The sequence below is a fragment of the Prunus mume genome, linkage group LG2 (genome assembly GCF_029339155.1).
Source record: "Prunus mume cultivar Tortuosa linkage group LG2, ASM2933915v1, whole genome shotgun sequence".
NCBI classification, from domain to species: Eukaryota; Viridiplantae; Streptophyta; class Magnoliopsida; order Rosales; family Rosaceae; genus Prunus; species Prunus mume.
The window spans coordinates 17,944,660-17,970,049 of NC_142699.1; the positions used below are offsets into that span (position 1 = coordinate 17,944,660).

Genomic DNA, 25,390 nt, shown 5'->3' on the forward strand with positions numbered 1-25,390 from the left:
CTTTCTTTTTGGTCTGAGATTTCAACCATGTAGTACTTTAAAGTTTAAGCCAAACTGCTAACGACTCTAGTCCAGTAAAAAAGGACATTGGCTAGCAGACTAGAGGCCTCAGGTTCGAATCCCCACGACATCTTCCTACATATATATATATATATTTTTTGGTCTGAATCTTCCTACGTATTATGCATGTGCTGATGGAATTACTATATCACAATTAATTGTTAAAGTTATGATTAAATTCATTTTAAATAAGAAAAATAGGGAAATTATCATTTTACTCTGTTGAGAAAGAGGGTTCTGGCATAGCTAAGAAAAAAGTTCGTCTTCTGAGGCCAAAACAAAATTGATTTTAGTCTTCTTCATCGATTTATTAAAAATAAAAATGGATTGCTAGAAATAAAAATTTTAAAATTTAAAAGACGACGTAAGGTTAACTCTTTTTTTTTTTTTGGTGTGGAACGACGTAAGGTTAACGGAACGGTTGAAACCAAAACCATTTTAGTGAAGAGCCCGTTCTTTTAAAGACAACCAAGAGAAAAAAAACAAAACAAAACAAAAAGAGTAGAAGGGAAACAAAGGGGTTTTGGCTTTGGGTCTTCTCCAGCTCGAGCTCACGCGTCTCTCTCCGAAATTTTAAACCCTAAGCTGTCCTCTCTTACAGTTAGGCGTCGTTTGATTAGATCAAGAGAAAGCTTTTCAAGGCCTTGACTTGTTCATTATAGGAATTCTCATCACTGTTTATTTCCCGAGATTTGAAAAGAGAGCGATCCAATAAAGCTTTGAATTGCGTGCTTTGGTGAGCAAAATTTAGAATTTTATTCTTCTAGAGCTTGATTTTTCATGATTAGAGCAACTGAGCTGGTTCAGAGGAGAGTACTGTAGTTTTCCGGATTGTAAAGTAGACTTTTCTCTGGAGATAGAGAAGGAAGCAGAGAGAGATGGGGACGGGTTCGAAATTGGAAGGGACATCGGCGCCGGCAACAAGGCGAGACCCCTACGAGGTTTTGTGCGTTTCGAGGGATTCAAATGATCAGGAAATTAAAACCGCCTATAGAAAGCTTGCTCTCAAGTAAGTTCAATTTTTTCTCTTCTTCAGAATTCACCATCTTCGCCGTTGATTTGAGATTTCAATATTTGGTTTGCATTAGAAGAATTCCTGCTAGGGGTTGATATATTTTTTTTCAAAAGAATCTAGCTTTATACCTGACGATTGTAAATCACTAGCCACGAGGTTCACTGTTGAGCTTGATTAGGAGTAAGAATATAGCAACACGTATATTACAAAGTTGAGTTTTCAGAGATGTGTGGAAAATGTGTATTGTTGGCGGCGGTAGTCTTATATTGCATTGGTTTGTTGTGAGTATAATTAATTCTTGAATTTCTAATTGATTTTGAGGTCTTAACATTCTTGTCTTATAAGCCATTGTGCTTTGACTAAATCTTCACCATTCTAGCTGATTGAATATTATGCATTTTTCATAGAGAATTGATCGTGCCATGAAAATTAGGAATTGAGCTGCCTTAATGTGTTTTAATTCCATTTCTGTGGGATAGATCTCTACAGAGATGGCACTATTTTCTTGTTTATTGCAATTTGTATATAATATCATTTGAGTTCACATGACTATTGATTCAGTAGATGATAATAATTACAATGCTGTTCTGAGACATTTTCACATACAATCTTGTTTTGAACCAAATTATGGAAAGGTATCATCCAGACAAGAATGCTAGCAATCCTGAAGCTTCAGAGCATTTCAAGGAGGTTGCATTTTCTTATAGTATCTTGTCTGACCCTGAGAAGAGGAGGCAGTATGACAATGCAGGGTTTGAGGTGCTTTTCTAATTCTGCTCACTATTCCCCTCCCTCATTGAACTAGTGCTGCTGAGTGGATTCTTGATTCCATTTGGTTGGATCCGCTGTGTGCATTTTAGGAAATGTGTTAGTCGATAATTTTATTCAGATTTGATCACTCTAAATGTCCATGTCATTTGTCTACACAGATCTGCTCTGTTTGTTTGTATCATATGTGTAACAATTTAATGAGCAAGGAGTTTCTGATTTTAATTCATTCTGTTCCTTTTTTCATTTGAAAAAGAGAAGAAAATATAGATCCCTTCCTTAGATATTCCACTTTCTAATGTGCTATATTCTGTTATAAATATTTTCTTATCGGTTTTAATTTTGTTTCAGGCAATTGATGCTGATGCCATGGACATGGAAATTGACTTGTCAAATCTGGGGACTGTCAATACAATGTTCGCCGCTTTATTCAGGTAATATATCATTACATATTTGTGGGTTTAGGATCATTTTGTATTATGATAATCATTTTATTTGTTTATAGCAAGTTGGGTGTGCCTATCAAGACTACAATTTCCGCTAATGTACTTGAAGAAGCTCTTAGTGGTACAGTAACAGTCAGACCTCTCCCAATTGGGACATCAGTTAGTGGAAAGGTGCTTCTTTGTTTGTAACATAATGCAAGAACACTAAATTTAGTGCATCTTTACTTATTTTCTGATTTGCTGCAGGTGGAGAAACAGTGTGCCCTTTTTTGGTGTTACAATCAATGAGCAGCAAGCCGAGTCGGGGATTGTAGTAAGAGTAACTTCAACTGCACAAAGCAAATTTAAGGTGCATATGTTTCCCTAAGTTTTTACTGCAATAGAGCCTCAGCCTCTCTCTCTCTCTCTCTCTCTCTCTCTCTCGATGTGTGTGTATCCTGCACTCAATATATCTGATTTGTGAATGTTGGTGGTACAATACTTACATTTCAATCAAATCCTTGTAATTTGCAGTTACTTTATTTTGAACAAGATGCCAATGGTGGTTATGGTTTGGCCTTACAGGTACTATATATTATTATCGCAATCTTCTCCATCTCTGCTTCTTTTGATAACCATATAATTGGTGCACTCGCTTTAGGATTTGGCGCCTGTGTCATATGTGTTTGGAATCTTTGGAGTAATTTGCCTGATGTTATTTAAACATAAATGATTAGGCTTCTCCTTGTGTGCTTTATAGTTTGAACCTCTTAAGAAAAGTGATTGAACCAGCTTATGATTTTTTTTCATGAATATTCTCCCATGTTTTATCAAGATGCAGCATAGGAAGCCATGTTTTAAAAAACCAAAAGTAAAAAGGAATATTTAGAAAATACACCACTGCATTCCGTATTTTTATAAGTGCTAAAACTGAATTTTGGTTCTTCCGACGTTAGATAGTCTATAAAAGTGTCGAACTGCATTCTTCTTACATGCATTTTATGGAGTTCAGACCTATCCACTGGTTTCAACTGCCAATACTTTATAAGCTATTTTAATTTGTTATATGTTTTCTTATTGCTTTGTTTTAGCAAGTTGTAATCCACTGTAGAGTGTTATTTTATTTCCTTTCATGACAAAATTAGGTATCAATTATTATGTGGTGTTTGTTTCATCAAATACCAGTTACGTTTTAACATGTAACACTTGTAGATGAGTTCAGAAAATATGATCATTATTGCCTCTCTGTACAGGAAGATAGTGAGAAGACAGGCAAAGCAACATCTGCAGGGATGTATTTTCTGCATTTTCAAGTATATAGAATGGATTCAACTTTGAATGCGGTATGCAGGATATTAATTTTCTTTCTTCATAAAATTTGTTCTCCACTGTTTCTGGATGGGACTGAGGGTAATGGTTTAGTAGATTCCTATTTATGGCTGAAAATGGTTATGTATCCTTGTGCTGGTGCAGTTGGCCATGGCAAAGGACCCTGAAGCTGCTTTTTTCAAGAGGTTGGAAGGTCTTCAACCTTGTGAGGTCTCAGAACTAAAAGCTGGCACTCATATATTCGCTGTTTATGGTCTGAACTTTGATTTGGTCCCTTTATTCTTTTGCTTTCTGGGGCTGGCACCTTAATATGAAATTGTTGCTTATCCTGTTAACTAACCTCCACTGAGATTTGTTCAGGAGATAATTTTTTTAAGACTGCTACCTATACAATCGAGGCACTTTGTGTAAAATCATACGAGGATACAACGCAGAAGCTTAAAGAGATTGAGGGTCAGATTTTACGAAAGAGAAATGAGCTTCGCCAATTTGAAACAGAGTACAGGAAGGTATTGATCCGGATCTTCCTGGCTGTGGTTTGTAATAAGGTTTCATCATGTTTGTTTTTACAATTTTCCTGTCATGTTATGTAGGCATTGGCGCGCTTTCAAGAAGTGACCAACAGATACACCCAGGAAAAGCAATCTGTAAGTTTTGGTTACTGATAATTTTTGACACATTGCTGAAAATTGAAGTTGAGGGACTTACTCAGACACTAGGTTCAAAGTTCATCCCTCTATGTTTTAAGTAATGGAAGGCTGTTATATGATTGTAGATTCATTAAAATGTTATCATATCTGAAGTATCCCTTTTCTTTCCTTTCTTTTCTATATTTATTTGTTTAATTTTTAATTTGGGCATTTATCATTCTACAAATCAGGTGGATGAGCTGCTGAAACAGCGAGACAGTATCCATTCTACTTTCACTATCACCAAGACAATCAATAATAGTGTGGGTGGTAGCGGTTTGAGCAATGGTAGCAGTAGCAAAAATCCTGGCGAAGATTCAAATACTGAGAGCCCAGGGGAAGATGGAGGCTCTGACGGGAAGGACAAGTCAGGCAAAAAGAAATGGTTCAATCTTAACCTCAAAGGATCAGATAAAAAACTTGGCTGAAAAGATGTCTGGATTATTTATTTATTTTTATTATTTGAGAGGTTTCATTTCAATGTCCATCCACGCCTTGTGCTTGCATAGAGGCTTGTCTTGTTTCGACCAAAAAAAGAGGCTTGTCTTGTATTTCTTTGAATTTTTTATTTCTCTTATAGGTTGCCCCCATTGTTATTCTTAGTGTTCTGTTGTAATTTGCTTCTGTAAAACGTGGCAGTTAGAAAATGCATTTGTATAAATATCATAACATTCAAATTTCCCATGAATTGTCCTCCATGTTTATGCAGCAATACAAACGTATTTAGTGCTGCTGCTGTAATAACATGTCAGTTGCTTTGGTTTAGTGTTATACACCCTTCAATATATACCCCATGGCTGTTTATAATGCTGAAACGATCTCATACATCGGGGTTAATAATGCCGAAATGATCTCATACATCGGGGTTAATATTCTAAATTTACATTTGCCTTGAACAACTGGTTTAACCTAAATGTGATCCAAATTTTTATAATGCCGAAACGACCTCATACCCTTCAATGTATACCCCATGGCTGTCTATAATGCCGAAACGATCTCATACATCGGGGTTAATATTCTAAATTTACATTTGCCTTGAACAACTGGTTTAACCCAAATGTGATCCAAATTTTTTGGTAAATCATAAGAGCATATCTGCTTGCAATATTCATTTCAGCCAGAAATGGCCGTGATTTGAGCTCTTCCAATTATATACCGATCCATCCATGTAAACAGGCCTTGCAAAGACTTCAGAAAATGGTCCCACCGTTTGAGAACTGAGGTCAACACAGAAAGGGATTTATCAAATGAGGGAGTTCAGCTCTTTCAACGCTGGCAAAGAAAAACATGTGACGTGTACGGATGAAGGTAAAATTTTGTACAAAGTACATTATAAATTATGATCAGCGGCTGGATTTCAGCCACCGAAGCAATGCTGAAGTGTAAAATTTTGTGTAATTACTCGTATAATTATTATTAATTTGCTAATGTAGGAAAACGAGCCCACTGAGATTTGGACCATAACGTTGAGGAAGTGGTGGTCCTCTTAATCTATGTACACTTGTTGCTTGATGGAGCTTTGCTTATGGGTTTGTGAGTAGGAATTTGGGCCCACTATTAGGAGGCACCCAAAAGATTTTAGTTTTATTTGTTTTTCTTTTCTTTCAAAATAATGATTTGAAAGTATTTAAATAAAAGAGAAAAATGGGCTTCCGCCAGTCATGGCTGTTGCTATCTATGTATTGGCATAGGGCCCGCAGAGATTTTGGGAGAGGCTTCGGTTACAGTTCCTTGTTGCAGAGACTTGTTCTTGTCAATGAGACTTGATAATTGGTTCAATCAACAACCACGGCAGTGGGAAACGTTTGGTTTCATCCTTAAAATATGGACCGCAAATAATAATAATAATAATAATACTAAACACCGTCTTAGGTTATCTGCTCGTGGACTAGATTGGCCAAACCAGCACACCTCATGCAGCTTATCATTAAGAAAATCATAGGATTCTTTGAACTCAATTTTAAATGAAGCCGAAGGTCGTCTTGATCTGTGTGTTTGAAGTTATGGTTTAGAGACAGATGCATCCACTTGGATCTTTCCAAGGGACAAATTACTGCAGAATTCATGGGATTGTTTATCCGGGAGGTTCCTTATTTATTTAAGCACATCATGTAGAATTTAGATTAGGAAATGCTTAAAACCCCTTTTTCTAAGACCAAGTCTCACATGCGTATAAATTAGGGTTCCTATTATATTCCCTTGTGCTAGATTCCCCATGTTCAGGAACAGTAGGTTCTGAATCTGTTGTCACATTATCTTAACACATGTGGTGCCATGGCACCTTAGTTTGTGGCAAATAAAAACCAAACCCCTTTTCATTTGCTTCCTTTTCGTCGGTCCAAAATTTTGGAGTAAAAATAAAACATCTTATGTGACAAGAAAAAGAAGAAAAGAAAGATATTGGTCAAATCGACAACGTGGATGGGCTTGGTAGAAGGCTTGTGGCATTGAACTTGTGTCACTAGCTAGCTAGGGCGGAACTGATTGTGCAGAATCTAATGAGAATGAATTTTCAATATATTTTTTGTCATGTCATGTGAAGAGGTGTCTCCCAGCTATAGGAGATGTCTTTGTTTGGGTTAGATGTTATTTGGGTGTGTTTGTGTAGCCGCCTATGTGTCTTTCTCTCTCTTTTCTTGAGCAACCAAAACACATTGATTTTGTCTCATTGATTGACCACAGTCCCCTCTTCCAAACTCATTTCACGGACTTAAAATTATGCATTTTAAAACTCTATAAAGTTTGATGGACTTCATGGAAATGCTTCTTTATTTTATATATAACACATTCTAGACTGTAATCTAGGGTTTAGCTCTAATTAAGTTGGATTAATAATGGTATGTATTAGTTAAATAATTGAGAGAGAGAGTCACTTCACATGACTTAAAGCTAACTCCACCACCCAACCTTCACCATATTTTATTTATAAAAAAAAGTGGGTAGTGTCACTTGGAATACATGAAGGGACTCACTGAGTCACCCATATTGTTTGGGATTGTCAAATTAAAAATGCTTTGAACATATCCATAAAAGGGATTTCCAACACTTGAAAACTAAGTCACATTGGGGTTATCTTTTTATCCTTTTTGGATCCTTCCAAAGTAATGGTTGCAAAAAGAAACAAAGGTGATTAGAAAGTTAATGGAGTTCTAACATGATTTAGGATCATGTCTCAAATAATCTCTTGTTTAATGAATAAAAAACTCCATGTTGTTTTGTCATTGGTTAAAACTTTCTTTTATAATTAAGCACAACTTGGTGGGCCATGCTCGCGATTTGGGCAATCTTAAAACGATAATATTGGCATCACTTCAATCAACAACAAAGTTAAGAAAAGCATGATTAAGGCCCTAAATGGTGTTTTATATTAGATGGTGGAAACCATTTACAACAACAACAAGAAGAAACCCATTGTTAAGTAGACACTTGTTAATTAATCAAACATGACTGGGTGTCTTCTTCTTCTTCTTGTGTGTGTGTGTGTGTGAGAGAGAGAGAGAGAGAGAGTCGATACATGTAGGTCCAATGTCACAGAAATGGAAATTGAGGTGGTCCCCATTGTGGAGGGCGGGTCCTACCTAGAGTTTGTTCAAATAGAGAGGAGCCAATTGGACGCGCAGCTTCACATGCCTAACCCTTCATCAGTGGAGAAAACCTTGGCCTATGTCACCCGTACTACAACATTATATGTTAACACACGGCTTCCAAGCCATTGCTTCAGTCCCTGCTCTCCCTCTTACGCAGCATGTTTGATCCATGTTTCAACTTTTTATGTCCAATCGCTTCTGTTTTGAGTTTTATTGGTTACCAATCTTGTTAAATTAATTTAGCAACCAAACCCAAAATGACTTTCTTTTCTCTTTTATTTGGGTTGCATTAGGAGGAAAGGAATCTTGGGGTTTCAATCTTGAGTGCAACTGCCAATCAGGGGGGAAGGGGGAGGCCACAACCACTGTGGTAACCCCGTTCGACAATGACCTTCTTTTCTTTTGTGAACATAAAAACTCTAACTATTCAAAGAGAAAACTGCAAAACTTATTTATGGGGATGAATATTCACTGTGGATTCTTCTTTTTTGTACTACATATGGAATAAATAAATAGTAATTAGGAACAAGAAACAGAAAAGTACTTGCAAGGTGAGAAACCAACCAATAATTAGTGCTGAGTTTAATTCAGCGACCACTGTTTCCAACTAACAACACAGTTACACAACACAAGCCTATATATATATATATATATATATATATATATAACTCTTCAACTTTATGGTACACAACACATGTACATTGAGAGGATCTCAGTTGAGGAGGTACATTTTGCTTTTTGAATGAGAGCAGCTCCCTTCCTTGAGCCCCATACAGCTGTTTGGCCTGGAATTTGCTAACTTCCTCAAGTGTCAAAGAGTCAAGACACAAACTCAAAGTGAGAAAGACCCAAAGGGCAAAATCATTGGATCCAATTAATAAAGCGAAAAGGTTGTTAGGTTTAAGTAGAAACTGATCATTTCAAACTAATTAATGCAGAAGATATTACTAATCCCAAATCCTAAATCTATGTGCATGCATTAGTATAATAATTCATCAGGCCCCCCAATAAACTCTTTTATGTTCCATGTTAGGGACCCACGTAAACTATACATGAATGGGCCATCACAAGTCACAACTATCATCTCCTACCTGCTTGTATACTAATTGACATGCTCCTTCAATGAAGGTATCTCTATTCTTAAGAAAAGAAAAGGATCACTACATGTGGGGCCATATCCCAATGCGATTCAGTGATTCAAATCATTTACTTTTTATCTCGTTAGAACATCATTTTTGTAAAAGAAAAAAAGTAAATTGAAATGCTTTTTACTTAAGTAAGTAATTACAATAGAATGAATAGAAGAACACAATAATTTTCTAAATAAATTCAACAACAAAGAAAACCCCCATATGATAAACCATGATGGACTGATTGACTTTTGCTAACCCTAGCATATCTAGGTCATATTTAAGCTTTGTAATGGCAGTAATCATGATTAATTATCCAGACCACAAAACAAACATGATTAACTATGAAATCTAACGGTCGAAAAAAGAATGCAAGCTTTCACTCGAAAGGTGATCCAGATGATGATGGGGATCGGATCGAGGAGATTTTTCTTGTATGGGAAAATTTGACTAAGGGAATGGAAACGGAGGAGAAAGAGGAGACAAGGTGGGCCAGGTTTGGAGTTGTGATGAAGACTTGGGAGAAGAGAGAGAGAGAGAGAGAGAGCAAGGCAAGGCAAGGCAAGAGGCTGCTTTTGAAAACAATAATAATCAATAGATTAATTAACATGGGTATGAGTTTATGCTCCTTGAAGTGGGAGATTACGAAAGCCAACTTCTTGTCTCTATTAATTTTTCTCTCGTAGTTAGTAAGATTCGGAGAGATCTCTCTCCCCCAAATCCCCCAAAGCAAAAGTAAATCATTCATTTCATTTGTTTGATTAATTAATATATGGATTTCAACGTCAATCACGCAAACATCCTAAACAATTATTCATCATCAACACGTAATGGTAGGGCCCAACCCTAGGTTGTAAACACACCTGAACCCAACCCTTCGAGGAGTAGCTCATAGCTTGAGTTAAGAGCTTCCCATGTTGACTTTATTCACAAAACTGCCATCATTACTATCACTTTTGGTTGCGAGCACAACTTAGAATGTGAAGCATGCGTATCTAAAGCTAGATATGGAAGATAAGTAGATGGTGACACGTGGGCCATGCAAGATGAGGAGGCACACTGACGGTAAGAGATCTCAGTTGAATCTCCTAAACATAACATGGGGCCCAACCAACCCAAGTGCCAAACCTATGAAAGATTTGCGTTGCCAATGCCATGCATGAAAGTTTTGACTTTAATGAGAAAAATAAATTTTATTGGTGGGTGGTGTCGGCTCCTGAGATTGAGCACTCGGAGCCATCTTGCAGGACCATGAGATGAGGGTAAAATTGGAAACTCAAGTTGAACACACAGAGAGAGAGAGATGAATGTTCCAAGTTTTCTAGGCTTCTAGCAGTTGAAGGAGCAGTTGGGTTCAGGGGAAACAGAGAGAGAAATGGGCTTCATGTTGCGCCATTGGGTTTCGTTCCACTGCATCTGAGCCTCAGAGTACGAGATTACAGAACTACCCAAGTTTTCAAATGCGGCTTTGTAGTTTGTACTTAATAAAAAAACAATGTCCTTATATACGAAAATGAAGATCGAACTCGGATGTAAGAAGATGAATATATTATCGTAGTTAATTGACCTAACTCATATATATATAATTAAAAATTAATATTTTAGAAAAAGAGAAATATATATTGGAAAATGATCAGAAATTATGTATGAAAGAGATATATAGGAATAGGACTAGGTAGGAGAATAAGAATATAAGTGTTAGGAGAAAACTGTCACATATAGCGATAGGAGGGTAAGACGTGTCGCCAACTGAGTTTTTGTTAAGAGTAGAGAGGTGTGAGAGATTCTCTTGGCAAAGGTTTCTTAATTTGATCAAACATTGGCTTTAGCTTTGGGATTGGTCATCTTCCCCAAAGTTCCCGTCATCATCACTGACTGAAAGCAATCCAGTGATGGCCCATGAAGTTAACATCCAGACTTTTCTAACCTAATTTTTTTCTCCGTATGGCTGCTAATAATTTATAGTGGATGGACTAACGAGTGATCATCATTCCTCATTGAGTCAGTCCTCCAATTGAACGGCTCAAATGAAATCTGATGCAAAACAGTCACAACAAAATTCATAGAAAATGATAGCCAATTACAAATCTTGTTGGTACAAGTTAAGCTAATTACATAGCTTTGCTTGGCTATAACTTTTAACTTATAAAAGGAACACAGATAGATAACAAAGAAAAATGGAAGTTGAGCTCTCTCTGGTGGAAAACGGTGGACAAGCTAGTTCAATCATGTAGCTTTTATTTATTTAGGGTTATATATATATATATATAAGTCCAACAGTGTACCATGCTCGCATCACATGCAACATCACATTCTTTTATCCTCCTTTGAAGACACAAGAGACAAAAACCTATATATATATATATACATATATATGTAGTCCTCTTTTAAAGTATCATACAATTATTTTTTCAATGATCCAAACTATTTATTTTTAAGTCTTCATTCATAGATCATTCTTACAAAAAATTAGACAAATTATAAACCCGTGTAAATATCTAATTGTGTCCTATAAAATCAATTAACACAGTGCTCTAAGAAAGTACTAAAATGTCAATAATTTAATTGAGTAGTCAAATGATATTGGATTCAAGTGATTTTTTCAGAGATGATCTTCTAATGAATATATACAAAATATACGGTTTGAATTAATGAAATACAATATATGATGGGCTCTACAGGTCGCCATCAAATAAGCTTATTTGAAGAATTCTTAAAGCGAAACTCACTCTGTATATATTTGGTGATTGGGTAAACAAACAAATAAATAAACAGTGAATCCATTTTATTCTATTCTTATGGTTTGAAAGTCCCCTCATGTGAAGCAAAGGGCATTCTTGCAATTTGACATGAATATATTGAGAAAAAGAAAAGGGTTTGAAAAAAATGAAAAAGAAGAGAATTGGCAAGACAACAAGTGCAATCGTTTGGGCCCCCGAGTGTCCTTGGGTCGTGTTCCCATAACTCTCACTTTCTTCCCATCGGGATGTCCGCAACCGCAACCATCTCTCTCTCTTTCTCAAGGTGTCTCTGTAGCTAACACACACACACACACAAATATATATATATATATATATATATATTTATATATAATGATAAAATACATCATCAGCATCATTAAAGATTAATTCAATTCAAGACCCTTTTTTTTGTTATCCTGTGTATAAATACCCCAACACATGCACAACTCCCCCTACATCCCATTTCATTCTCTCTCTCTCTCTCTCTCTTCAGCTCCCCTCATCACTTCAATTGAATTCCCATCTTTCTTTCTCTGCTTTCTTTCTGTCTCTGTCCCTGTTTCTAAGAAAACAAGCAACATGGCTGAGGCTGCAGAGCTACACTATCAACCCAAACCAACCAACACCACAAACCCAACAAGTTCTAGCAACAACCCAACAACACGCTTAAAGCTTTTTGGCTTCAATGTCCAAGACGACGATTTAGAATCTTCCGTACTCGACTCCACCAAGACTTCCACCCCATCTGGTTCACCGGAATCCGGCGGTTTTCCACCACCGGCGACCGTAAATACGAGTGCCAGTACTGCTGCCGAGAATTCGCCAACTCCCAAGCCCTCGGAGGCCACCAGAACGCGCACAAGAAAGAACGCCAGCAGCTCAAGCGAGCTCAGCTCCAAGCCAGCCGAAACGCCGCGGTTTCATACGCCCGAAATCCCATCATCTCCGCCTTCGCGCCGCCGCCTCACCTACTGGCCCCGGCCGGGTCGGTGATGGTCCCGGCGGCGGCTCCGGCCAGCCCGTCCTGGGTCTACGTCCCGCGCGCGGCCACTCCGTTCCACGTGTCGCATGGATGCGTGTTTCCGGCGGCAGCCAATCACGGGAGGGGTGCAGGGAGTTATTCGTATGGGGGCAGTGTAGCAGATTCGACATTGACGTCATCAATGGGGCCCCATCATCAGGTACTTCAACAAGGCCGGGCCCACGGAAGAGCGGATGGGCCATCGTTGAGTAGGTTTACTAAAGGAGATGGTGGGCCCAGTTTTGATGATGCATTGGGCTTGGACTTGCATCTCAGCCTTTGACTCGGTTAAGCAAGGCTCGGCTTGGCTCGGCTTGAGAAACGACGTGGTGTGTGGTGGCCTTTATAATATGTTGCTCAGATCATGAGGTGGAGGTGGGAAGCTAATGTTTATTTTGGTAGTGGGATCTTTGTACATTTTCAAATTTTATTTAATTTATTTAATTTTTAAGAAAGTAATTTCAAGGGCATATATATACATTGCTCTCATTCTATTTCTGGTTTTTTTGGTTTTTAAATCTCAGTCGGTCCATCCAATTATGTATATATATGTGTGTGTATATACGAGTAGGTAGAAACTCGGAATCCCACTAACAAGTTAGAATGATGGAAGTGGGACCTTCAAATTTGTTGACTCTTGAGTTGTCGACAAACACACAAGGAGTTTAATGCGTACCTAATTAGCCCGACTTAATTTTTGATAATGCGAGTGGCCGACATGATTGATATGTTCTCATAAATTAGGATATGTTATAATAAATTAGGATATGTTGTGATGTATGTTTTTGACATGAGACGAGAAAAGGAATTAGACGTAAATGGAAGTTCCTTGCGGCAATATGTAGGCTATAATATGAAATGAGGGTCGTTCTCACGTAACAATTATTTACTGGATTTCAGAGCAAGAATTAAAAGATGAGGGAATTTTCTTTCTTGGGCATATGCCATGTACTTTACAATGTGAACAATAAGTAGTTCATATTGATAAAGTGAAAGAGATGAGTATGCATGCCAACCATATGGTGTTGACTACTCGAGTGAGTGATCAACAGATCTTGACACCATAATTAAATTCAGATTTTTACCAATTAAAAAGAATTAATACATCTCACACCAATCTAATTGATAAAGTCTTCTTTATATATACTTTAGTCCTTTCCCTGTATATCCCATCTCATTCTATAGGAGCTAGCTCTTCAAGTTTTGAATGGGTTTTGAAAGAATACCAAAAATCAAGGCTAAATTACTCGCATATTTATATGGAGAAATTTTTGTATATTTCCACATATCTTATGTATATTGGATGGTACTGTAGAACTAGGGGCGGAGCTAGAATTGTAAAGTTGGGAAGGCCGAAGTAAAAAATACAAGTATATAAAACACTTAAGTATTCAATAATTATATGTTTAGAGCTAAATATTTCTAATTGAGTCATCATGTCTAATTTGTTTTAGATGAAATTTTAATTTAAATTATAAGATGATTATTACAAATTCTATATTTTATATGTAATATAATAGAAGAGAGATAAAAATCTAAGGGGAGTCAGGGCCACTCCAGGCCTATGAGTGGCTCCGCCACTATCTAGAACATACAAAAATTACTCACATATATTTATATATATTGGCTTCAGTCATGTCTTTCTCCATTAATTATAATATATGTGTATATACAAATATATGCTCCCTTCACTCTTTGTTTTGTCTGAGACAAGAAAGCATGGGCTTAGGAAAAGACAAGTACTGTGAATTGTGTTGTGTGATATGATTCCAAATTAAACGACACCAGTTGCTGAGTTGCAGATAGAAAACCTTATTATTCTATATGTAATTAACAGTTCACTGACAACGTGATCAACTTAGGCAGCAAACTATAAGGTTCGGTTACTAATTAATTAAATTGGGTAATTCTTCCTTTTTCTTAATGACAAATCAATATAATTCAAATTACTGTATGCAGAAATGCTGTTTATTTGTTAAAAAATGGAGGTTATCATTATTTCAGGAGTTTCTAGTCACAAAAAAACTCCAACTAACCCATTGATGGTTTGTTGGTGCCTTCTTTTCATCTTGACTAGGTGGTGATAGAAATGTGGGACCAATCACATGCAGACCAATCTCCCACAACTGATAGAAAAATCAGTGGTTTGATTGGATAAGCACAAGTTAACAAACACTAGCTAGGTTTAAGTCAAACACTACAATCTTTCAATGTTCCCTATAATTATTAAGAGATTAATTTATTAATCAGGCTAGCCGCTGAAGTCTAATGGAGGTTAATTGGTTTTCTGATGTCCAACCAGGAGAGAAGAGCAGCAGCTAGCTGGAATAGATAGTGTTGTAGACAAAGTGTTATAATTTAGTAGTTACAATCTCAGCAAGTTGGGAGTCTCTTGTGGGTAAAACAAACCAAGGCTTACGTGTGAGCACGAAAACAAGATAATGCATGCCAAGCAAGCAATATATATATATATATATATGCATCATTGGTTCTAGGGTTTCTTCCCACAAAGCTTAAGTTGCTTGGTCAAAAGGTAGGTGGCACTCCCAAAAATGGTGCAAATTGAAGTCTCTAGAAAGTCGTTGCCTTTTGCACCCAATAACATGAACAGAGGGCACCCAACAAATAAGCTAACTTGGCTGTTTAAACTTGCTGGTGGGTGTGCTCAAAATAATAACTTTGGTTCAGGTGGGACTAGCTAGAGAGTTAGATTTCTACAAGATAATTAATGAAGAATGTGTAAAGTATTGGATGCAGATGGACTTAATTGGATTGGATGCTTTTAGGGTTTTCCTTTTATATATATTATATTTGTTTGTTTGTTTGTTGTTGGCATGAATTTTTTGGGGAGAAAATAAAGGAGCAAATTAAGATATATATTCATAGATTTGAAAACTTATAATACACTTGAAAAACAAGGTCATTAATTCTTCCTTAATTTAGAGGAGAGCTTTTTGACAATAACCAAAAGAGTAGTTGGTGAGGCATAATAACATAGAAAATCAAACTCACTCCCGCGACTTTGCCCCAAGCAATATATTTTCTTTCGATTGGGCCCCATTTTTAACTTCATTAATGCCATGAAGCTTGATTTGGACATCCACTTCACCTTACAATACAAAATTACAAATCAAGTCTCTCTCTCTCTCTCCCCCCTAATTAATCACTAACTAGCTAGCTAGATAGAGAGAGTCACCCTCCACTTAAGTTTGATCCAAGTATAATTTTAAATCCAAATTAAACCCCAGGTGATTAGAGTTTAATTAAGTATCGTCACAGTTCCTAGTCACCATGATCCAATCAAGTTTTGGCATAGTTAAATAATGCACGCCTTCAAATGTGACAAATCAAGCATGCTAATTAGCCCCTCGAAAGTAAGCCCGGGACCATGGAATATGGTTCTCAAATCAATTAGACACATTTCTAGCTATGTATGATTACTATCTCTGCCTTGGTTACATCCAATTGATTGAGAGAAAAATTGAAGATAAGCAATCCTTTTCTTGTAGGAGTACAGTCCAACCACAGATCATCAACCTCATCACTGACCTCTAAATGCAGCCATGTTTATATAATGGCTTGTGTTGGAAAATGACTTTCATCAACAACAACCAACCAATCAACTTTCATTTCTGCGTGGGTCTTGCATAATGCCTTGCCACCATTTATTTAACACCATTTACAAATGAAGTGGGGGGTTGATGTTTCAACAAATATCATATACCTTTGGAATTTTACTGGTAAGATTATGTTAATTAGTGCATTAGTTTATGCATGCATGTGGTTGTGCAAACTCCTTTTTCTTTTCTCCTGAACTCGTAACGATATACAGACAACATATAGCAGTGCATTAGTTTGTTAAAGATACTTCAAAAAATAAAAATAAAATCGAAAACCTAATTATAAATTCAATATTACTAGTCCAAGTACAGATATTCCAATAATGAAGGCAACAAATTGAAATTAATTACTCTAAACAATTTAGGATCACAAACTTTATAATCTTAGAGATGCTGTGTACACAGTTTTACTTTAGAAATTCATTCACGTGATGAGAGGGATAGACTATACAATCGGTAAGTAATGTTGAAGGAGCGGGATACGACTAGAGGGCTATAGTTAAGCTAAGGTAGTGAAGTCCCGTGTTAAAAAAAATTAGCATTGATTTGATATATTCATGCATCTGTGTGAATTGTGTACACATAAGATGTGAAGTATGAATAAGTCCCAGATAGTACATATATATGAGTTTCTTGTGGCTTGTGGTGGGGCGCCATACAGCTGCAATGATCTCCTTGTCGGAGCTGCACAGTATATGTTAATGTAAGGGAGCATATAATATCTATCCACGACCATGATCTAAGCTCTAAGGTACAAAAGAACAAAATTACCAAAGTGTTTTCTCATATCGTATCTTGTTGTAGCGAAGCTAGGCTGGGCTCTTTTCATGCCTTTTTATAGAGGTAAGAGGTTCAATCTGAACCTAAAAAAGGACGCACGGATTTCCAATATAAAAGACTTTAAGTCCCACAAACTTGACACTTGACAGGGCATTCACCCTTTAGCTTTGCTTTTTTGTACAGTACTGCATGTGCTCTCTCTCTCTCTCTCTCTCTCTGTATGCTGCACAAACCAAACCAAACCAAACTTTAACTCAACCATGCTTAAATAAAGTACTTCAAAAATGCCACAGCAATGGATTTTGCATGTTGCATAAGCCTTTTCAAAAGATGTTATTTCTTGAAGATTACTCAGTCCATATCCTAGACTTTTGAGAGGGAATATTTACTTGCTGACTTGACTTCAAAGCAATTGCAATTACATACACAAAGAACATAAGCATACAAAGACCGATTGAAGTCTGGGTGATGATAGTGAATTAAGCCAATTATCTCGATTTAAGTTACTTGTGGACATCGGGGCCACATCACATCAATCAAGATGAATGACCTCTATATATCTATAGTTCAAGCTGTTTCTTATTGACTGGGATTAATGAACTTGAGGGATCCAAAGCTTGAGGTTGTCCCAAGCACATTTATTTAGTTTGTTCAAGACTGAATGGTTCGTGACTAGTTGTCAGAAATTGACCTTATTCACAACCATACTTGTTGATCGCATTATATCTTTTAACATGAATTCTCCTAAATTTTCAAATATTTACATTCCGCACTCGAACAAAATAATATTGGCCCATTTGGGATTGCTTTTTGCCAAATATAGTTAAAAGCGTTTTTGATTCTCAGAAAGCGCTTTAACTGCACTATAAGCACTCCCAAACAGGTTAATAGAAAGCTAGATTAAAAAGCTTTCCAAGCACCTTCCTAAAAGCTCTGTATGCTGGAAACAACAATTTGGAAGTACATAATTTGATGCAGATTTACACTTGATGATTTCTCTGAACTCTAAAATAAAACGTGCATGGGACCCGCCATGCATCGACATATATTATATAGTGTCCTCTTGTGAAAACTGCTTGACATGCATGACAGATTGGTTTGGTAGGACAGTCCGAAAGTAACTCAACCATGAAACACCACCATCGTACCATAGGATACGACACATCAACTTTTTTAATTCTTGCAATGTTATGTTCCCATCGTAGCTAGCCCTCTGTAAATTGTAATGCTAATCCATGAAGCTCTCCAAGGCAAGGCCCCTAATTCTAATTGGTCTTTTAGAAAAGGATGGACAGCCTCTCCACTATGGCTAGCTACTTTTAAACAGATGTCCAATGCAAGTCCCCACAAAGGCATTTTTCTGCGAGGCTCATAGGCATAGACTCACTAGGAACTACTTTAACAATGGAAACCAGACAAACCGAAGTGTTTATTGTTTGAACTAACTAACCCCAATCTGAAACCACTTTGTATGTGGATGTGCATGCATGGGGTCCTTCACTCGTACGATCACAACTCCTTTGCCAAAATCCCATCACAATATAACTTTACTACATAGCTTTCTTTCTTTTTTTCCTTTTTTTTCTTTGGGCCAAAGTTAGAAAGGGGAGGGGAATTTTTTCATACGCACACTACTAAGGTGCTATAAGTGTTCCAACCTAAACCCACTGATCCCTAAGTCAACGCCATTTTCCACTAGGTCGGTCATAGTTTTCTTTCTAAGTGTATCCTAGTTTTTCAGCATGTTTCTTACAATATTTTTATGGATCTCATCTCACTACTACACATCCCAAAGTTGAGAAAAAATGAAAAACGCTTGAACTCTACCAGTATCAGGCCTGTGTAGGCCTTACCAAGAAAAAGAAAAAACACTATCAGGCCTGTTTCATAGTCCAGTACACAAGTCTAAAATAGTACTGGGCTTATTGATCATAAAGAGGTTGGGTTAAATTTTGACCTTCTGTGCTTATTGACCAGTAGTAGGTTTGGCTAAAGACATTTATGCCGGCCCTGAAGAGTTTACTCTATATCATGAAATCAGAACAGAAGGAGAGTAAAGTACGCGCCTCTCGTTACCAATCGGCCGCAGGTTTCTTTCCACAATCGTGCAGACCTGGCACAACTTAATAATCTGGGAAGGCATGCACCAAATACATCTCTGACATGAATTTTTTTTAGAGAATATCAAATCAACCTTGATTTCTTTCAGTATTGTATTAAGAAGAACCTGTAAGATATGGTCCTAATGAAAAAAGTGTGAAGACAGTATTTCATTGGACCAAAAAAATAGTGAAATTTATAAAACAAGGTTACTACCTTCAGGACCCTTTGGGGAACTTGGTCTTAATCCACAAAATATTACAAATTAATCAGTCGGCGGCTGCTTTTGTCATTGCTCATTAGGCAGCGATGGTTGTTCTCCTGCTGGGACACAAGGTCTCCAGATCGTCTCCTTGCCCAAGTCCATGAGTGCAATGCCTTTTGTGGTTAAATACGCTCTGATCTGATCACTCTTTGCAAAATCTTTGTTTTTCCTTGCTAGTGTTCTCTCTTTAATCTGATCCAGCACATCATCTTCCACCAGCCCTGCTCTCTTCAATGCCTTCATTTTAAACTGCTGCAAAACCTGTCCAATGAAGTACACCTTTGTTGTTGATAACTTCGACCAAAAATAAATTCACCTTAAAAGTTGAAAGAAACAAGCAAGAAGGCATCACCTCAGAGTACGTATCAGAGGACAGCAGACCCAAAATGTTCAGAAGTTCTTGAACTTCTTTCTTTATTTCGACTAGCGACTGAATCATTAATAACTGTTGTTGCCTCTGCTGCTTCTTCTATAAAAAGTAAAAAATAAAAATGTTTTCTGTTACCCCACCAGAGCCATACATACACACACATAAAGGAGGAGAGAGCACATCAAAATAAAAATATGAGTGCAGCACGCTCGAACAGGATCCGATTCCAAATGTTTACCTTGAGTATGTTCAAAGAACTGTTTATTAACTTTAAGGCGTCTTGGAAAGCACCAGTCAATATGTGTGCAGTGTTCAAGTCATCGCACATTTTAGTCTCAAACTCATTATGTAGCTTACTGATGCATTCTTGGGCAGCTGGAGTAATTTTAACTGTTCTACCATTTTTTTCTGTGCCTTCCTTCAGGCTCCCTTCTTGAAATGGAGATAAAGCATCCTCAGAGTCTTGCAAGGTCTAACAATCACAAAACAGCAAACTATAAGACACTAGATACTGATAAATAAAATCCATTTTTCTGCATGTTAGCCCAAACGCCTGTTTGAGGTTGACTTAGCTTCTGTTTCAGTAAATTGAGGCACCATTAAGTACCTCTAAAGAGTTATCTATGCAGTTTAACTCCGGAAAACAAAGCATACACAAAAAGGAAACCCCATTGCAACCTAAAAGTAATACAATTCTGTTCCATCTAGATCAGTATTTTACATATATTTCTCTTGATTAACAAAGAGCCCAAAAATTAAACTTCTAGAACCCAACATCAAAAAGTTTAATGTCTAATTCCCACAGCCATCATTCCAGAACATATTGACCAAATAGAAAATTTTCAGGAATAACCCAACAAGACAATAATAACAATTTAAAGGTGAAATGGCCAAATAGACAGTTCGGCGCAAATATAATTTTCATCAATGCAAGACACTTGCTGGAAAAGAACTGAGAGACTTCCAAATGAGCATGATTCAGATCCAGATAAGCCACATACCTGATATATGTAATAAACAGCATCTGAAGAACCTTCCAGCTGGGAGACTGTGTAGTTGAGCGGAGACCGATAGTGAGCACTGATCAAGAAGTGTCTCAAAGCCAATGGATGGTACCTCTCAGTAATCTACAAGAGAATGGAATTGTAAATTAAATTGTAATATAAGATGGAATATATAGAAGCTCTAAGAAGCATTAAATAAATAAATAAAAGTTAGCCCAACTTACCTCACTAATAGTGAAAAAGTTACCCAAGGATTTTGACATTTTCTCATTGTTATTAGTAACATGTCCATTATGCATCCAGTAACTCACACTGCTCCCTTGGCACGCAGCACAGCTCTGGGCAATCTCATTCTCATGGTGTGGAAAAATCAAGTCAATACCACCACCATGAATATCAAAGTTGAATGTCAGATAATGTGCACTCATCGCACTGCATTCAATGTGCCATCCAGGTCTTCCAGGTCCCCAAGGGCTGTCCCAACTTGGCTCACCAGGCTTTGCAGACTGGAAATACATTGAAATATAATAAATAGGAAAACACTATCAAAAACAGCAAGAACGTGGTAACTGGTTTGGGTTTCCAGACCTTCCACAATGCAAAGTCTGCAGGATTACGTTTTCTAGAATCAACAGCAACTCGTTCACCAGCCCTATTATGTTCCAACCTTTGTCCAGATAACTGGCCATAATTTGGAAATTTTTCAACAGCAAAGAATACATCTCCATCAACTGAATACGCGTAATCTTTGTTGATGATCTGCAGGATATAACAATCATTTAGAAAGAAATTTCAGGCCCAGAAAAAAAAAAAAAAAAACCATCACAAAAGACAAACGTCAATAGGTTTATCCGTGTCAAACTTGATTCAGAAGGACTTTATTATTGGTGACAGAGATAAATTGACTCGAACCTCCAAAGGTTTATCAGTTTCAGGAAACATAAACATCTATGAAACAAAAAATGACTCGAAAAGGACAAGCATGAAATTCTAAAATTTAAAAAAGAAATGACACGCACACATTATGTTTACATATTTGAAGCACTTACTACTTAGAAATTTAGCATTAGATTAGGCATTCAATAGAAATGTCCCAATAACTTTCCAAACATCAGAAAGTATCTCCCCCATTGTATGCTATATGATTGCCTATAAATATATCAACAACGTTCCTGCACTAATATGCTAACTATATGCAAGTATGGATATATAAAGAGAGACGACAGAGAGAGAGAGGGTAGTTCATATCATATCTCATAATACATAAGCAGAGCAAGCACAAAACCTGTGTTATCAAATCCTTGATATGTTCCATGTGATCAGAAACACGTGGCTGATGGGTGGGGAGAAGGCACTGGAGATCGCCCATGTCCTTGAGATATTCTTGGCAAAAACGATTGCTTAAACTTAGCGGGTCTTCCCCAACCTCATTTGCTCGATTAATTATCTGAAATGTCCAAATATTAGCAAGCAACATGAGCGTTTAAGTACTCAATGAAAATGAAAAAGAACAAGAACAGTCAGGCAATAAATCATCAGTGTTTATTAAAAGAAGATTCAAAAGATAAATTTGTATGGATTACTTGTGTAATAGAGTTTCAACCTTAATATCAGGAAAATTTAGTTTTAAAAAAAGGTAAGCAGATTTGTGGTGTACTTCAGTCCAGCCAAAAGGAAATATTTTAACTAAAATGAGATAGCAAATAGAATTATGACGACGACTGAAACACTAAACACTGCAGTTTACTCCTATAAAGCAAGAATGTAGAAGAGTATTGTTAATGTTTTAAATGAACGAAAACGAGAGTCCACACTAATCAAAGAAAAGAAAGGAAGGAATGCAATCAAAATTAGCTCATTATACGATTCAAAACTCTCACCTTGTCATCAACATCGGTGAAATTCCGAACGTATGTAACCTCATAACCCAAATGCTGTAAGTATCTGCAGTAGTTTCAACTTAATGTTATCCATGCCAGAAACTAGTCTTCGATTCTATATATAAGATCAAAGTAAAGACGACAACTTAAATGCTCCAGGCAATAATATTATTATGTCAAACAGATCTTGCTGTGTTTGACAGTGGTCAACCAAATAGCTTTATTAATCAATAAAAAGAAAGCCTATGAATTAAAACAGAAAATCCCCAACAACCAAAAAAACATGGACATCCTAAATGCAAACCTATCAAATTCTACACTAATCAAAAGCACAATAAATAATAAGATCGAATGTGTGAACCTGTAGAGAACGTCGAAATTGACAGCGGCGCGAGCGTGGCCGAGATGGCTGAGGGCATAGGCGGTGACACCACAGACGTACATGCCGACCTTGCCAGGTACTTTTGGGTTGAAGATCTCCTTCTGGCGAGTCATCGAGTTATAAACCATAAACTCCTCTTTGCTGCCGGCCATTCTCAGACTACCCACACTCTTGCCGCTCAATCCTCTGTGTAAATTTCTGAAATTGAATTCAGAAAAACCCTTACCTCTATTTTGTGGAGAAGAAAACCCTAGAGCTAGAAGGATTTTAAGTCCCCCTTTTTGTTCCCAAATAGATTCGCCTCGAAGGTACGCATTTTCAATTTTTTGTTCTTTTTATTTTTAGGTCAGTAAGTAAACTCTGACTCTCGGAGTCGGACACACGCAGGCCAAAATTTAAGGAGTAATTTACTTTAACACCCTAAGATTTTTGACCTTTTCACAAATTTTTTTGAAGTTTTAGAAATTACAAAATACCTTCTGAAGTTTTAAATTATTTTCATAAAACTCTCTTTTTATTTATTTTTAATCCAAACATTGATTATTTTATAAAAAAAAATTCTCCAGATGACAAACTTGGTCTTTAAAATTAGATTGCATATATTTTATTTAGGTTAATTTTGTCATTTGTATATATTTTTTTAATGAAATCATCAATTTTTAAACAAATAATTATCGAAAAGTGATTTTGTAAAAGTAAACTAAAATCTCAATGAGTGTTCATATAATGTTTAAATTTTGAAGTGATTTTATAAAAACACAAGAAATCTCAGGAATATTAATGTAAATAACTCCAATTTAAATAAATAGAAGAAAAACGGCGTGATTACAGGCAGGTCAAATTGTCTGCTCGCCGGTTTTTTTTTAACTTTTCTGTTCTTTGAACAGTCAACGCCAGAACCCAGCGACGGAGCCTGCTGGACCCGATTCCCTTCCAAAGTGGGCTTTTCTCCTATTGGACTGCCATTCATGAGGGGGGTTTTATGGAGTAAGTACGATTTACATTTTCTATAGAAAGAAATAATATATACATTATTTTATTTATTTATTTATTTTTAAAAGTATATTTTTACTAATATTTTAATTTTATATTTATTATTATTATTTTAAATGGTTTAATTTTGATTCTATTGGACATAAATCTATTTCTTATGACTATGATTATGGCCCATAAGAAATGATTTAACACCTATTAATATGATCAAGGCCCAGATGACGTACTTGGCTTCCCTACATTTCGGGCTCCTTTGTATTTTTATGGCCCAATAGGACTCAAGGCTCGGCCCATAACATTTCGTCGAAACATGTATCAAACCCAAAAATAAAAATAATAATAGAGACCCATTTGACTAAAAACTTGCAAAAAAAGTTGTAACTCACGATTTTTCTTCCCCTCCCTTCTTATCCTTTCTTTTTGGTCTCTCTTCTCTACAACCTCTTTGTTACAGAGATTTTTCACTGGAATTAACCCCTTCGGCTAATAAATCAGGCGACTCTCTCTCCCGTCATGTTGTAGAGAGATTTTCCTTCCAAACTTTATGCTGGGTTTTGCTTCTCCCCAATTTTGTCATGTATTTTGTTTATCCCCAGCCCTTTTGGACTGACTTTTAAAATCCTTTATGTTGAGGAGGTAGAGTTACTAGATCTAAATGAATCTTTCATACTGGGTACTGTGAGATCATGTGGGATACTGGAGGTGTTGTGGCCTTCTTTGGCCAAAGTGGATGTTAATGCCCTTTCACTTCTAGTGCTTATGGTTCTATGGTCGTGCAAAATCAGTTGTTCTCATGCTCTCTTTGGCACCATTCATTTGTATTGTATGAAACTTTGGGACATCCATACAAGGTCCCTGTAAAATAAAAATATAAATGTAAACCCAACCCAGCTAAGGTACATTTTGGGATTTGAAACCTCGACTTAAGAAAATTGGAATACTGTGTTATTGATCATCCAAATATTAATGCTTCTGTTAAACAGACAGATAATAGACACTAACTACTATGTTTAGGGATTGGTCAAGAATCAACCTTTTGTTTATAGATAGATTAAATATATAAGCTGCATATTTAAGCTGATCCTAGCTCTGATATTGAGGGAAGTTTTGCTTTTCTTGCCTGCTGCAGACAAAGGCACGCTCCTGTGTGGTACATTTACTCAACTTCCAACCAGTTTAAGTATATATTTCTGGTATGGACCAGCATTCTAATAAGTATCACCTGGGAGAA

The 25,390-nt window shown here is 36.7% G+C and overlaps 3 protein-coding genes across 3 annotated transcripts; 2 read left to right on the plus strand and 1 right to left on the minus strand.

Annotated features, from left to right (window-relative positions):
• Positions 1–549: 549 nt before the first annotated feature.
• Positions 550–4,974, plus strand: ARG1 (Chaperone DnaJ-domain superfamily protein). Its single transcript, XM_008245042.2, is given in 12 exon segments — positions 550–1,069; positions 1,711–1,834; positions 2,195–2,277; positions 2,349–2,460; positions 2,536–2,552; positions 2,554–2,638; positions 2,803–2,853; positions 3,522–3,611; positions 3,742–3,850; positions 3,958–4,106; positions 4,191–4,244; positions 4,478–4,974. Coding segments are annotated over 12 exon segments (1,242 nt in total). The 5' UTR covers positions 550–938; the 3' UTR covers positions 4,715–4,974.
• Positions 4,975–12,186: 7,212 nt separating this feature from the next.
• On the plus strand, positions 12,187–13,259 carry LOC103341650 (C2H2 and C2HC zinc fingers superfamily protein). Its single transcript, XM_089045109.1, is given in 2 exon segments — positions 12,187–12,513; positions 12,516–13,259. Coding segments are annotated over 2 exon segments (723 nt in total). The 5' UTR covers positions 12,187–12,323; the 3' UTR covers positions 13,049–13,259.
• Positions 13,260–19,255: 5,996 nt separating this feature from the next.
• On the minus strand, positions 19,256–23,563 carry LOC103341507 (Cysteinyl-tRNA synthetase, class Ia family protein). The gene is made up of 9 exons (XM_008245040.3): positions 23,146–23,563; positions 22,785–22,848; positions 22,190–22,351; positions 21,493–21,663; positions 21,129–21,410; positions 20,902–21,027; positions 20,139–20,372; positions 19,883–19,999; positions 19,256–19,791 (listed from the first exon to the last, which is right to left on the minus strand). Exons 1-9 carry the CDS (start codon positions 23,316–23,318, stop codon positions 19,555–19,557), a joined length of 1,566 nt encoding a protein of 521 aa, XP_008243262.2. The 5' UTR covers positions 23,319–23,563; the 3' UTR covers positions 19,256–19,554.
• Positions 23,564–25,390: the final 1,827 nt, after the last annotated feature.

Bases quoted from the DNA above. Each gene is read 5' to 3' on its own strand.
- LOC103341507 (XM_008245040.3), bottom strand. From the start codon at position 23,318: ATGGCCGGCAGCAAAGAGGAGTTTATGGTTTATAACTCGATGACTCGC. The intron at 22,352-22,784 runs GTGAGAGTTTTG...TGGACATTTCAG, and splicing joins TCACCGATGTTGATGACAAG to ATAATTAATCGAGCAAATGA. The intron at 20,000-20,138 runs GTAAACATTTGG...TACTTTTTATAG, and splicing joins GTTCTTTGAACATACTCAAG to AAGAAGCAGCAGAGGCAACA.